The sequence below is a fragment of the Epinephelus lanceolatus genome, chromosome 4 (genome assembly GCF_041903045.1).
Source record: "Epinephelus lanceolatus isolate andai-2023 chromosome 4, ASM4190304v1, whole genome shotgun sequence".
NCBI classification, from domain to species: Eukaryota; Metazoa; Chordata; class Actinopteri; order Perciformes; family Serranidae; genus Epinephelus; species Epinephelus lanceolatus.
The window spans coordinates 6,757,616-6,773,433 of NC_135737.1; the positions used below are offsets into that span (position 1 = coordinate 6,757,616).

The window sequence follows — 15,818 nt, forward strand, 5'->3', positions numbered from 1 at the left end:
AGGTTGTAGTTGTGTTGGTGTTGTAATGAACTGCATTACACTGAAAGGTGATTCTGACTGAATGTTATTATTATCTTTCAGCTATATTCTGATGTGAATTATTAACATATGAAGAGAAACTGAAAATGCTTAACCTGGTTGTTTTTGTCTAATTTTCTGTTTTATATTTGTGATTGACTGACTGCTGCAGATGACGAACAGATTATGTAAGTTCCCGTATTTCTAATGATGTTGTATTTAATATTATTTCTAATATTAAGTCCAAAAACAACAGACAAAAAAGACAAATGTGAAACATAAGACAATACAACAGACAACATAACATGAAACATGAAAAAGTAACTCAGCTCAGGTCGACATGAGAATTATAATTATACCCTCACCATAAAACTTTGCATACAGTCTACAGTAACCACAGAGAAACATGTGTAGGTGACTTGCAGGAGAAAGCCCAAACAACAAAAAGAAAAAACAAAGCTGCAGATTTTTTTAAATTTAGAAATGTATATATTTAGTTGTAAGAACTGGTTCAGTAGGTAAAGAAAGAATAACATTAGTTACAGCTGTAAATGATAATAATAATAATAATAATAATAATAATAATAATAATAATAATAATAATGATCAGGAGAATAGGAAGACACAGAAGAAATTATAAGAATGATTAAGGCTTATTTGTGTGACAAACTTCATCAGGCAAACATCTCTGAGTAAATTTTAGCAACTGATGTAATTTTTTAATTATAACAAATTTGAGAGACTCAAAATAGTATTCAGACTTAATTAAACAGCTTAAAAGTAGGGATTGAATTTAGAATTTTAGCTTCATGAATACGGAATTTCTGAGCAAGAAATGTTAACAATGGTGATCTCTCCTGTTGCACGGACTTGTAGTAGTGATGTCAGCACCACCACATGCTGACTTCACCACCTGGGCTACATTTGAAATAAAGGTAAAACATTTCTTTTTGTCAGTTTTATCTTAGAAATATATGCACACAACACAATGTTAATTATTACTACTTGTCTTACTATAGAAATGTGATGTCCACAAGCTGGATGAAGCTCCGGCCGCTCAGGTGGTTCTGACTCGTGATGAGGGTCTGCAGTACTACAGCACCATGCAGACTATTAGATGTTTAGAGCTGAAGGCTGGACAGCTGTTCAACCAGAGGATTATCAGAGGTGGCTGCCACTTGTACAATGGCCAGGTAGAGTAGCCTTCAATGGACTCTCTTTGATAAAACTGATTATTTATTAAGGGAATAGCCTCAGTGAGATTGAGAATCATCACAGTCACAAGAATGTCTAATAAATAATGTTACATAGACTTTAATTGCAGCATGATAGTGCTGCTGATACATGTTGGATATCATTTGAAACAGACAGCTACACTTGCAAAAATATATTTGCCATGATTGAAAAACAGTGACATGGCTCTGTGGATGGCAATGATGATTGGTATGTTCCACTACTTTTAAAGGTGCAGACACACCAAACCAACATCAAAGAACTAGCGGCGACGAAAGCCAACTGTTGCGTCGTCTACGTCGCCTCACGTCGCCCTATGTCAGTTGCATTTGAACACACTACACGGACTACATCCAACGGCCAAGTAGCATGTACGTTCTGCACCTGCGTGAGAGAACGGAGTGAGAGAGTGGTACATCCTGTCAGCCGAGGGGTTTCCTATCTGTGCAGCCGAGCGCCGCAGCACCTCCACAGACTATTACATCCAGATGGTCCCGGTGTTTCCTGTGCAGGCTCCTCTTCACTCACTGCCTGATAAACCTGCTGCTTCTTCCCAATTTAACCTGAATAACAAACCCGGGCTCAGTTCTCCGGTTGGGTCCAAACAGAGAGCCGGGGCTAGCTCAGAGACTAGCGGAGGCTAACTGGCTGTGCTTCCCTCTGGTCATGCTGCAGCTAATGCTCCGCTAGCCGCTCCCAGCTAGTTCTGGTTTGTTATTCAGGTTAAAGTGGGAAGAAGCAGCGGGTCTGTCAGGCAGCTGAGTGAAGTGGACCCTGAGGAGGAAGCACCGGTTTGTCTCGGTTTCACTACAAGTAGATTCACTCGCTACAGGGGTGAGGAAATAAAACCTGAACAGCCAATCAGAGTGATCTCTCTAACCAACAAGCTCAGCCGCCGATTCAACATGCTCAATCTGCCGAAAAGCTGCCGACAAAAGCTGCTGACGCCCAAGTGCCGATGGTGAGGGACACACCGCAAAAACTAGGGTGACAGACGCTCACTGACGGCCTGACTTTGGTCGACGGCTGACCGTCAGCTTGGTGTGTCAGGGCCTTAAAACTGATCTCCACAACTATCTGATAGATGGTCATGAGATATTGTATTCACAGTCCCCAGATGATGAATCCCTTCTGATTTTGGTTATCCCCTGACTTTATCCCGAACAGCTCTAGCTGGTCAAACTTCTCACTTATTGAGTATTTTGACTGTAGATGTACTGCATGGACTGAAAATACATTTAGTAAATTTGAAAATGCATGTTCATAATTTTCAAAACAATGTCTATGAATATTTTGGTGATCCCCTTATTTTTCCTGGAGCATTGCCATGGGGTTTACATTTTTGGTGTTAAATTTACAGTTCACTCACAAATCAGTAATACATATTCTTTGTCTTACCTGTAGCACTATTTATCTGTCTAGATTATTGTGGTGTGAGCTGCAGAATGTTGGAGATGTCGGACATAGAGATGTCTGCCTTATCTTGAATATAATGGAACTAGATGGCACAAAACTTGTGGTGCTTAAAGCACCAAAACAATATATTTGAAAAACTCAATGTCTCTTTCTAGAAATCATGACAGTATCACTGTGCTTAAGGAAGCATGCGGCTGCAGAAATGAGTTTCCTCTATTGGGTGGCTGAGCTCAGCCTTAGAGATTGGGTGAGGAGCTCGGCCATCCTGAGGGAGCTCAGAGTAGGTGTCAGTTGAGGTGGTTCGGGCATCTGACTAGGATGCCTCCTGGGTGCCTCCCGCTGGATGTGTCTCGGTTGAGTGCAAGGATCTCCTCTACTGAATAGCCCTCTCTTAAATTTTACTACTTGGTTGCAGTCACAAGGTTCAACATATACAACAAATGTTTTATTTGGATTACTGTATTGTTAAACAAATTTCTTGTCCATTAACTTTTCAGTCCTCTCCAATCAAACTCCACAGTCCCACATGGATACCTTCATTAAATGTCCCAATCCCACTGGGACAAAGAAAAAATATAAATATATGTATATTTCCTCTAGGAAGCCTGTGCAGTTGGTATTGAAGCAGCAATTAACTTAACAGACCACCTGATCACTGCATATCGTTCCCATGGCTTCACTTACACCAGGGGTGGGTCCCTTAAGAAAATTCTGGCTGAGCTTGCTGGTAAGATAAATGCACCCAAAAGTTTAAATGTCCTGTAGCTCCCCCTAAGTTCAGTTGTTTCCATGTTTTCACTCAACCTGATCTCACAGAAATATGTGAAATGACCACGACCTCTTAACACTGCATTCCGTGGTGGCAGCATGTAATGGGTTGAAATTACGTGCCGGTACCATAGAAACAATGCCAATGTAAAATCAATTATGATCCTTTCCCGTGGTGGACACACGAATTCCCTGATTCAACAACGTCACGTCAACCTCGTTTTCCTCAATGATATCTTTAACTTTCCCGTACACACACAAAAACACAGAAGTGTCCTTGACAACTCAACAATATGACAGGATAATGTCAAGGCCATAAATTAAATAAATGTATTTTGCCAGCTTTTCATAGCATAGGGCTTTAACCCTATGGGCCCAAACGACGCATAGTGCGTCCAAATTCACACCTGTTCTTCTCTATGGTTTTTCTCTGCAACCTTGCGTCATAGCGCGAAGCCACGCATATCACGTGAAACAGCGGAACTGTAGCTTTCCGACAAGACCAAACACTTGTCGCTAGTCCAGTGTTTTCACAGCGAAAAAAATGATAAAGTTACACTAAAATTATGTATAACAAAGCTTTCATACAGCTTTACACACACATTACTCTTGGATGGATTACTCACGAATGCAGGCTTGCACAGAAGTGCCACACATATCACATGAAAGCGCAGGACCAGAGCTTTCCAGTGATACCACACTCATCATTGTGCTGTCATCCCATCACGCTATAAATCCAGATCAATTGTCTTCAAAATAAAAACCTGACGAATTTCTTTACAATCCATTATACAGATCTTGTTATTAGTCACTTCATATAGTGAGGAATGTCGTATCTTACCACGTCTTAGGCTTGCATGTGTTTCTCCCTGTCTATCCACATTTGTAGTCCGGCTTTCAAGATGCAAATATCTCCATATTGTCCAAAAATACTGGCAATCATGTCTGCCTGGCACAAACCACATGTTTTGGACAACTGTGAAATGACAGAATGTCTCAGCATCATGGTTCTTATATTGCCAGATTCCAGAGAGTCTCCCCTCTTCATATATGGCAGAATATGTCAACTTGCAACTTGCTATGGTGAAATACAGGTAAAAATGTAAGAATTTAGTAACACAGATTTGTTTTTTTTCACTGATACGCCACTAATAAATAAATAAATAAGAAGAGAAAAATAAGGCTGAGCACGGAAGAACCAGAGAGGAAACGCCATCACATGGACAGAGGCGGCCGCGTCCACTCCACCAGGGGAGACCGGACCCCAAGCCAGCACCACAGAACCAGCGAAATCTAGGAAAAACACTTATTTTTTTTAAAAAAAACTACAATTCCCTGGGACCGCGCCATGCAGCTTGATACATATCAGAATCATAGTTGTAGTTCTTCTGATTTGCAAAGTAGGGTTCTAAATAGGGTTGTAAAAAGATATATCTACCCAATATATCTAATATCTAATAAAGCCAAACTAGTAATGACACTGCACCTAGATGAACTATGTCAAGAAAAAGTAAAGATGTCGGCTAATTTTCAATATTTTAGCTAATACACTAGAAACAGCGTTTTTTGTGATGGTAGGTTTATTGCGGCTTGTAAAATAGAGTTGTAAAACAGGGTCGTAATAAGATAGATCTACTGAATATATCAAATATCTAGTAAAGCCGAACTAGTAATGACACTGCTCCTAGATGAACTATGTTAAGAAAAAGTAGGCATGATGGCTAATTTCAGATATTTTAGCAAGTTCTCTAGTTTTTCTTGGGACTGAATATTTGAATATATAAAATATCTAGTACAGCCGAACTATCATGTTGTTATTCTTATTATTATTGGTGGGAAATTATAACAGAGGAATATATTTGCCGTTTTAATATCAAGAACACTGTTTTTGTGTGTATACAGGACTTTGTTCAATCAGAACAATTTGTGTGTCCACCACGAAAAAGGATCCTAATTGACTTTACATTGGCATTGTTTTCGTGGTACCGGCATGTAATTTCAACCCATTACGTGCTGCCACCACAGAATGCGGTGTTAAGAGGTCGTGGTCATTTCAAGTATTTTTGTGAGATCAGGTTGTTTTCACTGCTCACAATTTGCTGTTTACAGGCCGAGCAGCAGGTATTTCAAAAGGACGAGGAGGCTCCATGCACATGTACACTAAAACCTTCTATGGAGGAAATGGTATTGTTGGATCACAGGTAATTATTTAAATTATTTACAGCATCTGTAGTTGATTGACTAAAGCTGGCCACCTCAGTTTTTTTGTTATCCTCCACTGACAGTTGCATGTCATCTGTCAAATAGGAAGGAAATAACTGCATTTCAATATTTTTTTTTTTACATCTGTTCAGCTGTAAAATGGCACTATTTAAGTCGCAATATTTAAGTACATACTCGTGTAGCAACAAGTCTGGGACAAAATCATTTGTGTAATGATGCTGATTATTCTGATCTATGGGAGCATGTGAATGCAGCATTATTTTCTGGGAATTTACTGTCGAAATGCTTCCTCAAGAGTCCAAACCTTCACATAACAGTTTTCATAAAATGATCTTTGAATAAAATGATCCTCTAATGTAGAACTGATTGAATGGTAAAACCTCATCAACACTCTTGGATGTTTGCTTGCAACTGTTAGTACATTTTAGTAGCGTTTATTAAAGTGATTTGCAATTCAACGTTAATCTAATGCAATATTGGCTTTCTCTGGATTCTTCCAAGGTTCCCTTGGGTGCCGGTTTAGCTCTCGCTTGCAAGTATCAGAACAAGAGTGAGCTGAGTGTTTGTGTCTATGGTGATGGTGCGGCCAATCAGGTATATGAACTTGCAAATTCAAACATTAAACTGACTCTAACCTATCTGTAAAAACTGACTTAGAGTAAACAAATCATCTTCTTCTTGTCTATAAACTGATTTATTTTATTATCCATGAGGGTCCTGTATAAAAAATTGACACATTTTTTTTTTAAGTAAAAAAATATTGGACTGTGTCTGTATTCCACAGGGTCAGGTTTTTGAAACCTTTAATATGGCAGCACTTTGGAAGTTGCCCATCATTTTTGTCTGTGAGAACAACAGGTTTGCTAAAGGTACGCCGATGGAGCGAGCTTCTGCAAGCACAGACTTTTACAAGAGAGGAGACTTCATTCCTGGTCTCAGGGTACTGTTCTGAATTATTTCTTTTAAAGCCTCCTGCAGACTGTGAGATGTAAGCAGTCTTATAAGTTTAGTGAAGCTACACTGTGTGACATGGATCTAATAAACTTGGGTAGGACATCAAGTTTGATTTATGCAGACTGTACAATGACAGCGCCTACTGAATCACAGGTTACGAGTGCAAGGATGCTGCACAGGTGTGAAGCACAACATAGAGGGTCACATTATTAAATGACCTAAAGTTTTGTGGGCACTATTAACTGTGGTGTGTTTGTCTGTGTGTTTGCTAGCTAGGCTAGCAGCAGCTAGCTTCATCTTCCTTTACGTGATCATGGTGAAAGCTGTAGGACACATCATACAGACAAGGCCTCTGCTGCCACAATTCCACAAGGTTTTCCTCTTTGCTGGAATCCCACACATTTCTTTTAGCATGTTTTGCCTCCATGGCGAGCTGCTATCTGTCTGTTTGTTTGGGTCTAGCCACAGTGCGTCACTTGAAATTGCATTTCAATTGGCTGGTTAGTAGGCGTAGGTCATAACAGCAGTCACACAGAGAGATGGTCATCCCAGATTTCTGACACTGTCAGAATTTTATCTCAGGCTGTCTCTGATCGCAAGACCGTCCTTGAACCCCTAACGCTGTGCAACGTAGGACCACTGTTTAAGAGCCATGACCAAAGATATCTTTGATGTTGGTCATCTTTCATCTGGGACAGCCCAAAATCATACAGTGAGTACCGGGCTTAACAGAGGTATTCCTCACTTGGTAGAGGGACTATTTGTCTGCATGGTTGTTGTGCAAACATGGTCCTTAAGAGACAAGCTTTATCATTTATGAGTTTTGGCCAATAGGGGGAAGATGAACTCCAAAATAAGGTGATAGCCACAATGCCCTTTATTATTATGAACACTTTTCTTATGTGTATCTGAAGGGATGCTAAATAGACATCTAAAATCCACTTACTTTAGTGTAAACCTGATTATGTTAAGGTGGACGGGATGGACATTCTTTGTGTTCGTGAGGCGACCAGGTTTGCAGCTGATCACTGTAAATCGGGGAAGGTGAGTCAGTGTTTTAGATAGTGTTGATTGTTGATCATTTTTAAAAATGCTTTCACATCTTTTAATATATGCTGTCATATCTTTATTTAAATTATCTCTTATTTGTATGGTAACTCAGGGCCCCATCCTACTGGAGCTTCAGACTTATCGTTTTGCTGGACATTTTGAGGGTGATGCTCACCTAAGGTAAAAGCCCATACATGCCCATATGTCTTTATACATTCTTGTTTTTCTTATTTTTATTTATGTGCTCCTGTTATTCCATTATTGGACTCACTCAATTGTCTTTGCCCATTTGTCCAGTGTGTGCTGGCATAGGCTTTAGATTTGTTTGTTTGTTTGTTTGTTATTTGAGACAAAGTAGACAAAATGGCATTTATGGCTGTTGTTTCCAACGCACATGATTCTGTTAAGAAAACCACTATAACTGTTACTGCCAAGAAAAATAATATAGCACTTTTGTTAAAGTGGTATATATACTTTCAACCATTCATAGAACCCACATTTACCCACATTTAGTAAATATGGTTTAAAAATCAGTCAACAATTGTAGTGACACAAAAGTGACATTTTACGCATTGCATGAATCATTTGCTGAAAAAGAAAAAAAAGAAAAGAAAAAAGAAAAACAATAATTGAGCTTCGTTATATGTAACATTTAGGTATTAACACCAGCATGTGAAAGTTTGGGCACCCCTGGTCAAAATTTCTTTTACTGTGAAGAGTTAAGTAAGAAGAAGATGAACTGATCTCCAAAAGCCATGAAGTTAAAGATTAAACATGCTTTTCAACATTTTAAGCAATATCAGTGTATTATTTTGGTTTTGTACAATTGTAGAGTGAAAAAAGGAAAGCATCATGCAAAAGTTTGGGCACACCAAGTCATTTGAGCTCTCAGACAACTTTTACCAGGGTCTCAGACTTTAATTAGGTTGTTAGGACTATGGCTTGTTCACAGTCTTCGTTAGGAAAGGCCAGGTGATGCAAATTTAAAAGCTTTTTAAACATTCTGACTCCTGAAACCTTGTCCCAACAATCAGCAGCCATGGGCTCCTCTTAACAACTGCCTAGCACACTGAAAACTAAAATAACCGATGCCCACTTAGCAGGAGAAGACTATAAGAAGATAGCAAAGCGTTTTCAGGTAGCTGTTTCCACAATTTATAATGTAATTAAGAAATGGCAGTTAACAGGAACTGTGGGGGTCAGGTTTAGGATTGGAAGACGAAAACTTTCAGAGAGAGCTGCTCGTTAGAAAGGCAAATCAAAGGGTGCAGAATTTCATTAAAAGAATTCCTGTCCAACTGTTAAACAAGGGGATGGATCGATCATGCTTTGGGCTTGTGATGCAGCCAGTAGCACAGAGAACATTTCAAAGGGAGAAGGTAGAACGGTTCAGTCAGTTAAATTACAGCAAAATCTGGAGGCAAATATCACACCATCTGTAAAAAAGCTGAAGATGGACAGGATGGATTCTTCAACTGGACAATGATCCTAAACACACCTAAAAATCGACAATGGACTACTTCAAAAGGCACAAGTTGAAGATTTTGCCATGGCCCTCACAGTCCCCCGACCTAAACATCATTAAAAATCTGTGGATAGACCTCAAAAGAGCAGTGCGTGCAAGACGGCTCAAGAATCTCACAGAGCTAGAAGCCTTTTGCAGGAAGAATGGGTGAAAAACCTCCAAACAAGAAATGAAAAACTCTTGGATACAAAAAGCGTTTAGCAGCTGTGATACTTACCAAAGGGGGCTAAATACTGACCATGCAGGGTTCCCAAACTTTTGCTTCAAGCTCTTTTCCTTTTTTGTTATTTTGAAACTGTAAAAGACGTTAAAGCTATAGTGCGTAACTTCTGTTGCCTCCCAGCGGATAATTTGTTATTACAACTAATAAGCCGGCGGCACTTCCATGTACACAGAGTAACACTCGCCAGTCGCCACACACCATGTACACAGAGTAACACTTGCCATACACCATGTACACAGAGTAACACTCGCCAGTCGCCACACACCGTGTACACAGAGTAACACTCGCCACACACCGTGTACACAGAGTAACACTCGCCAGTCGCCACACACCGTGTACACCGAGTAACACTCGCTTCACACCGTGTACACAATGCTACACAAAGTGGCAAACATCAGGCTGCTAACATTACATTACGTTCATAGCATTTCCAAGAAAATAATAAAGTACTAGGTCCAGTACATGTAACAGCAACTCATACTACTCATAATATAATTATAAACCAAGTCACTTACTTATCCAACAGCAGCAAGGCAACATCTGTGTCTGCCCTCAGCCCAATTTCTTCCTTCAGGGCTCTCCACCGAGGAAAAGCGACGCTAATATAAATCCTTGTTTGCCTTCTCCGTCGCTCACTTTCCTTCTTTGCCAATAGACCTTCAGCCGAACGTCCAGGCTTTTTCATTGTGGTAGGATCCACTTCTGAACCGTGTCTCAGCCGCTTCTCGTCCATGTTGCTTTCTCTTTCTACCTGCACTCTACCTCTTGCTATGACACTCTCCACTCTTCCTCCCCCTCCCTTCTTGTTGTGAGGAAGCATTTCCTGTGCACCAGCGCGGGAATGTCGCCGGTCGACACGCAAACTAAAAATGATATATATTGAAAAATACCGCGAGATGTTAGAGGAGCCGATCGGCTTAATCAGCATTGTGTCATCTCCTCTAGTAGTGGCTTGGGTGAAACGGACATTTACGGACCTGTAGAAGTTACGCACTATAGCTTTAAATTAAAAAAGTAATCTTACTTAAAATATTAAAGGAATGTGTCATCTTTAACTTCATGTCTTCTGGAAATCCATTCATCTTCTACTTACCTAACTACTCACAGTAAATAAAATTTTTACAAGGGGTGCTCAATCTTTTGCATGCCACTGTATCAATGGTGACTAAGACGATACTCATAGTTATTAATTCAAGTTTAGCGTAACATATTAGTTATATCTGTAATAAAGTAATTTTCCTGCTCCAATATCTCCCACCTCAGCTATCGCTCACAGGAGGAGGTTGATGAAGTCCGCAGAGATCATGATCCTATCTCCATACTGAGGGACCACATGCTCAGTAGCAACATGACGAGTGTGGAGGAGCTTGAGGTAGCAAATATTTCCAAACTGTGAAACTTGAAGGTTTGCTGCATGTCATCCCCCCCTCTCTCTCCCCTTCATGCTTAGATGTCCTGTCCATTAAAGGCAAAATGCCCAAAAAATATGAAACCCAATTTTGATACAGCTCAGGACAAAGTGTATCAGCAGCAAGGCAACTGAGGGTGCTTTATATCAAAAAGCATTAAGACAAACTGCAAAAGAAACACAATATAATGCCTTAAAGAGCTAGAGAAAAAAAATTAAAATTAAAAAAAGAAAAAGAAAAAAGTTATAATGCTGTGTGAGAATAATGAATGAATAAATATTTGATTTGATAAAAGATAGCAGCAAAAAAAAGTCTTAAGTCTTGATTTAAAAGAACTTTTTTACCACTTTTTTTATTGCAACATAAACTGACTGATGTATCCTAATTGAATGGTTCATATGATATCCTACATAAAACACATGCACAACAATTTGTACAATATCCTAAGAATTTGCACCCCACGAATGACACCACATCCTTAAAGGACAACTTCGGTATTTTTCAACCTGGGCTCTATTTCCCCATGTGTATGTGTACGTATGATTCATGGGTACCACTCATTCTAAAATTGGTTCAGTATTGAGCCACGAAACGAGCTAAAACGGTAATGGGGGCAAATGCGTCCCATATAAAAGTGTTTTTTTTTGCCACTGATCGGTTCAGATCGCCAGTGCTATCTCTGTAAATAGCATATGGTAGCGGCCCTGGGGCAGTGGTGAGTGTGAATGAGTGGAGTCAGCTGTCAGTCAGTGTTGGAGCAGAGAGGCGGAAGGTGTCCCCACTCGGTATTGTAAATGAGTATGTGTGTGTGAAGTGTGTTTTTTCGCCACTGACCGGTTCAGATCAGCAGTGCTATCTCTGTAAATAGCATACTAACTTAGCCTTTCCCTTACCTCTGGGCTGTGTGATGTCACAAGCTTTGCTCCACTGTGTCTGTAGCTCTCTCTACTCGTGGGACAGCCGTTTTCTTGAGGAAGAGGTGTTTCGGGATTGGATGTCTTCTCTTCTTTGGCTGGCAGTAGTCATCTTAGGAGAAGTGAGCACTGCAGACCCGATGGTCTGCAAGGCGCAGTGTCTGGAGAGGAGTGTTAGCATCCATTTGTAGCACAACTAGCCACAACTTCAGCATCTCGCCGTCCGACAAAGGCATCCTATGAAAGCTGTACAGGGTGTTGCGCGACATCCTGTTCTTGCGTTCAGGAAAAAGGCCTGTTTATTTGAGCACTCCAAAAACTCCGGTAACACTCCAGGGGGTAGTACGTAAAAGACTCTGTCCTCTGACTCTTCTAGCGTAACACACACTTTGCACACACATACTCATTTACATTACCAAGCAGGGACAACTTCCGCCTTTCTGCTCTAACACTGACTGACAGCTGACTCCACTCATTCACACTCACGACTGCCCCAGGGTCGCTACAATATGCTATCTACAGAGATTACACTGGCAATCTGAACCAGTCAGTGGCGAAAAAAAGCACTTTTATACGGGACGCATTTGCCCCTGTTACCGTTTTAGCTTGTTTCGCGGCTCAATACTGAACCAATTTTAGAACGAGTGGTACCCATGAATCAAACGCACACATACACATGGGGAAACGTACAGTTATGTAATTATTATAAAATTACAGAGGTTATGTTTAGGAAAAGAAACATGGTGAGGACATATAAAATGACTTAAAGTTTACACGGATTTGAACACACAACTCCGGGGCAAAGTTCAAGGTGAAAGTCCAGCTTTTTGTGACCCATCCACTACCCCAGCCTGCCTTCTTAGAAGTGCTCATCATTTAGAGGATGTACAGCATTGTCCACTGGTAAGTGCATCCCTGTTAGTTCTACAATGGTGCATAACATTCCCCTCAAAACCAAAAACCCCTTGACATTCCCATACAACATGTGTAATGTGTTCATTAATCTGTCTTTATTTAACAGGCCATTGTCTACACAATGCTCTCTTTTTTTTTAAAGATTTTTTTTTACCATTTTGCCTTTAATGGACAGGACAGGTAAGCTTGAGGGGGGGGAGAGAGAGAGGGGGGATGACATGCAGCAGAGGGCCACAGGCTGGATTCGAACCCGGGCCACTGCAGCAACAGCCTTGTACATGGGACGCCCCACAATGCTCTTTTTCAGGGGCGGAAATCCCGGGGGGGACAGGGGGGACATGACTCCCCCTTCAGTAAAGCTGTACCCCCCTAGAATCATTTGAGACACAATTAATAATTTTTGAACAATGCAGTAGTATTTATTGAAAGCACAATGTAAGCGGTGCTCATTATAATCGTGCAATAATGTGCTATTTAAATCTTAAAAGATTTAGTCCCCCCCTTCCCATTCCTAGTAGTGGTATATCCCACAGTCTTTCCAACGGGCGGGGCTGCTTGGCAGCAGTAGCAGCGTGTGGCTGGAGCCGCTGCCCACATCGTGCATCGCAGGGTAAGATGTTCACTCACACAGACACAGTTTAACTTAGGCTACACATGTTACAACACATCCCATTTACTGTTACAACAAGCCCCAGGCCCAGGCTGATAATATAAACTGTCCGCAACATTTCTCCTGCATTGTTCAAAAGCCTACTCAATTACGAGTGCTGCTAAGCTAAAAGCTAATGATTAAGCTCAGAGTTTAGTGATAGAGAGGACAGGAGAGAAAGAAGAGGGAGAGGACAGGACAAGAGCAGTCAGTGGCGGAGCAATGGGTACCTGTCTGTAGGCTCTCCACCTGTCAGTGAGACAAACATGAATGACCTGCAGTCTAACTGACGAGGAGCGGTCATTACGCACGACTATTACGCACGGTTGTGACGGAGCGTAGCTAATGGGTACCTGTCTGTAGGCTCTCCTCCTGTCAGTGAGACAAACATGAAAGACGTGCAGTCTAACTGACGAGGAGCGGTCATTACGCGCGAATATTACGCACGGTTGTGACGGAGCGGCTCGTAGCTAATGGGTACCTGTCTGTAGGCTCTCCTCCTGTCAGTGAGACAAACATCAAAGACGTGCAGACGAGGAGCGGTCATTACGCGCGACTATTACGCACGGTTGTGAGGTGCGCAGCGGCAGATCTCACAGCGCACTGTTTATAAACCAGTTTACCAGTTTAATTGCAGGAAATGTTTAGTATTAGTTTTAGTTTAGTTAGTATAGACATTCACTCTGTCTGCTGGAGAGATAGAGAGAAGATTAAAGTGTCAAATTGTGGTAAAAGATGCTGTATAAAAGACAGGCTACAACTTTTTTTCCTTGTCCCCCCCTGGAATTATTCTCTAAAATTTTACTGTTTATTGTCTCCCCCAGCTATGAAATGGGATTTTCGCCCCTGCTCTCTTTACAACAAGAATCACATACAATGATGCTTTGCTCTTCTGCTGCTAGTGAGCGTGGCTGGTGCTGGTTACATACAGATTTTTAAACCCCCTCTCTGCTGTTTTTGTTTCTTCTGTTTATGACTGATGAAGGGGATCGATGTGAGAATTATTAAAGATGTTGAGGAAGCTGCAGAGTTTGCTGTTACAAACCCTGAACCCCCACTGGAGGAGCTGTGCAACCACGTCTTCTGTAACAATCCACCCCTGGAAGTGCGTGGCACAAACCCATGGACCAAGCTGAAGTCTAGTAGCTAAAGTTTATTAACTCCTTCTTACACCCACTGCATATTTTTTTAAAGTATACAACAGTTAAACACAGATGTATGGATCAGATAATGTATCCTAAACAACCCCACAAACTCAATCAATCAGGTTCTGTGTTCTGTGCCAGTAAGTAATGTTCATCTTACAGCCAAAATTACAAATACATTATTTTCATCTGAAGAAACAATTCATGCAGCTTCACTTTATAAAGAAAAAAAAGAACACAGGAATTGCAAAACATTGGTCTTGTTTTGAATGACCTCTTGTCTCAAGCTGTGCTGTCAAAATAAAAATATACAATTGAAAGTTTCATACATTAGTGTTTAAATATTTCCCAACTTTGCAGGTTGCTCAACTTCTCAACAGTAATCATTTTTTCAAAAATAATTTTCACATTACTATACACAGAAAGACACAGAAACATCTTGCAAACCAGCACTTCCTGCTGCAGGTGTTAGCAGTGAATGGATTACATTATCATGCTGGCACACGCCAAAAATCCCAAATCCAATCAAGAAGAATCTACATTACCAAAATCAATTGGCAGATTGAGTTAAAGGGTAAGTTTGGTAATTTTAATCTGGACGCTATTTTTCCATTTTTTCTAAGCCTCTGTGCTGGCAATAGCCATGGCCAGAGCAATTATGTTTTGGGTTGTCCATGGGTCTGTACACATGTTTATCTGTCCCATCCTTGTGAAAACAAAATCTCAAGAACAGCTTGTGGGAATTTCTTCAAATTTGAAAAGTATCCACTTGGACTCAACAATGAGCTGATTAGTTTTTGGGAGTCATAGATCAAAGGTCAATGTCACTGTTACCCTGTCTGTCTCATTCTCATGAATGTGATATTTCAAGCACAGCTTGAGGCAATTTCTTCACATTTGGCACAAGTGTCCACTTGGACTCAACCATGAACTGAATAGATTTTGATGGTCAAAGGTCAAGGTCACTGTGACCTTGTCTTTGTCATTGTTGTGAATGTGATTTCTCAAAAACACTGTGAGGGAATTTCTTAAATTTGGCACAAATAGTGACTTGGACTTCACAATGAAATGACTGAATTTAGGCAGTCAAAGGTCAAGGTCAGTCTATCTCATTCTCATGAACATGACATCACAAGAATACCTTAGAGGAATGTCTTTAAATGTGACACAGATGTCCACTTGGACTGCAGAATAAACTTTCTTCAGTCCAGAATTTTGTGGCAGAACGTCAAAGGTCAAGGTCAGTGTGACCTCTCAAAATATGTTTTTGGCCATCACTCAAGAGTTCATATGCTAATTACGACAAAAGTTCACATTATTGGTAATAGGATAAAATAATTAAGTGATGACATTTTATATCCAAAAAGTCAATGGTC

The 15,818-nt window shown here is 40.6% G+C and overlaps 1 protein-coding gene across 1 annotated transcript; it reads left to right on the forward strand.

Moving 5' to 3' along the window:
- The first annotated feature begins 897 nt into the window (after positions 1-897).
- LOC117260131 (pyruvate dehydrogenase E1 component subunit alpha, somatic form, mitochondrial-like) lies at positions 898-15,119 on the forward strand. Its single transcript, XM_033632023.2, has 10 exons — positions 898-953; positions 1,038-1,211; positions 3,268-3,394; positions 5,545-5,636; positions 6,160-6,252; positions 6,443-6,598; positions 7,585-7,656; positions 7,775-7,842; positions 10,674-10,782; positions 14,283-15,119. The coding sequence occupies exons 1-10, from the start codon at positions 900-902 to the stop codon at positions 14,445-14,447; spliced, it is 1,110 nt and encodes a 369-aa protein (XP_033487914.2). The 5' UTR covers positions 898-899; the 3' UTR covers positions 14,448-15,119.
- The last annotated feature ends 699 nt before the right edge of the window (positions 15,120-15,818 follow it).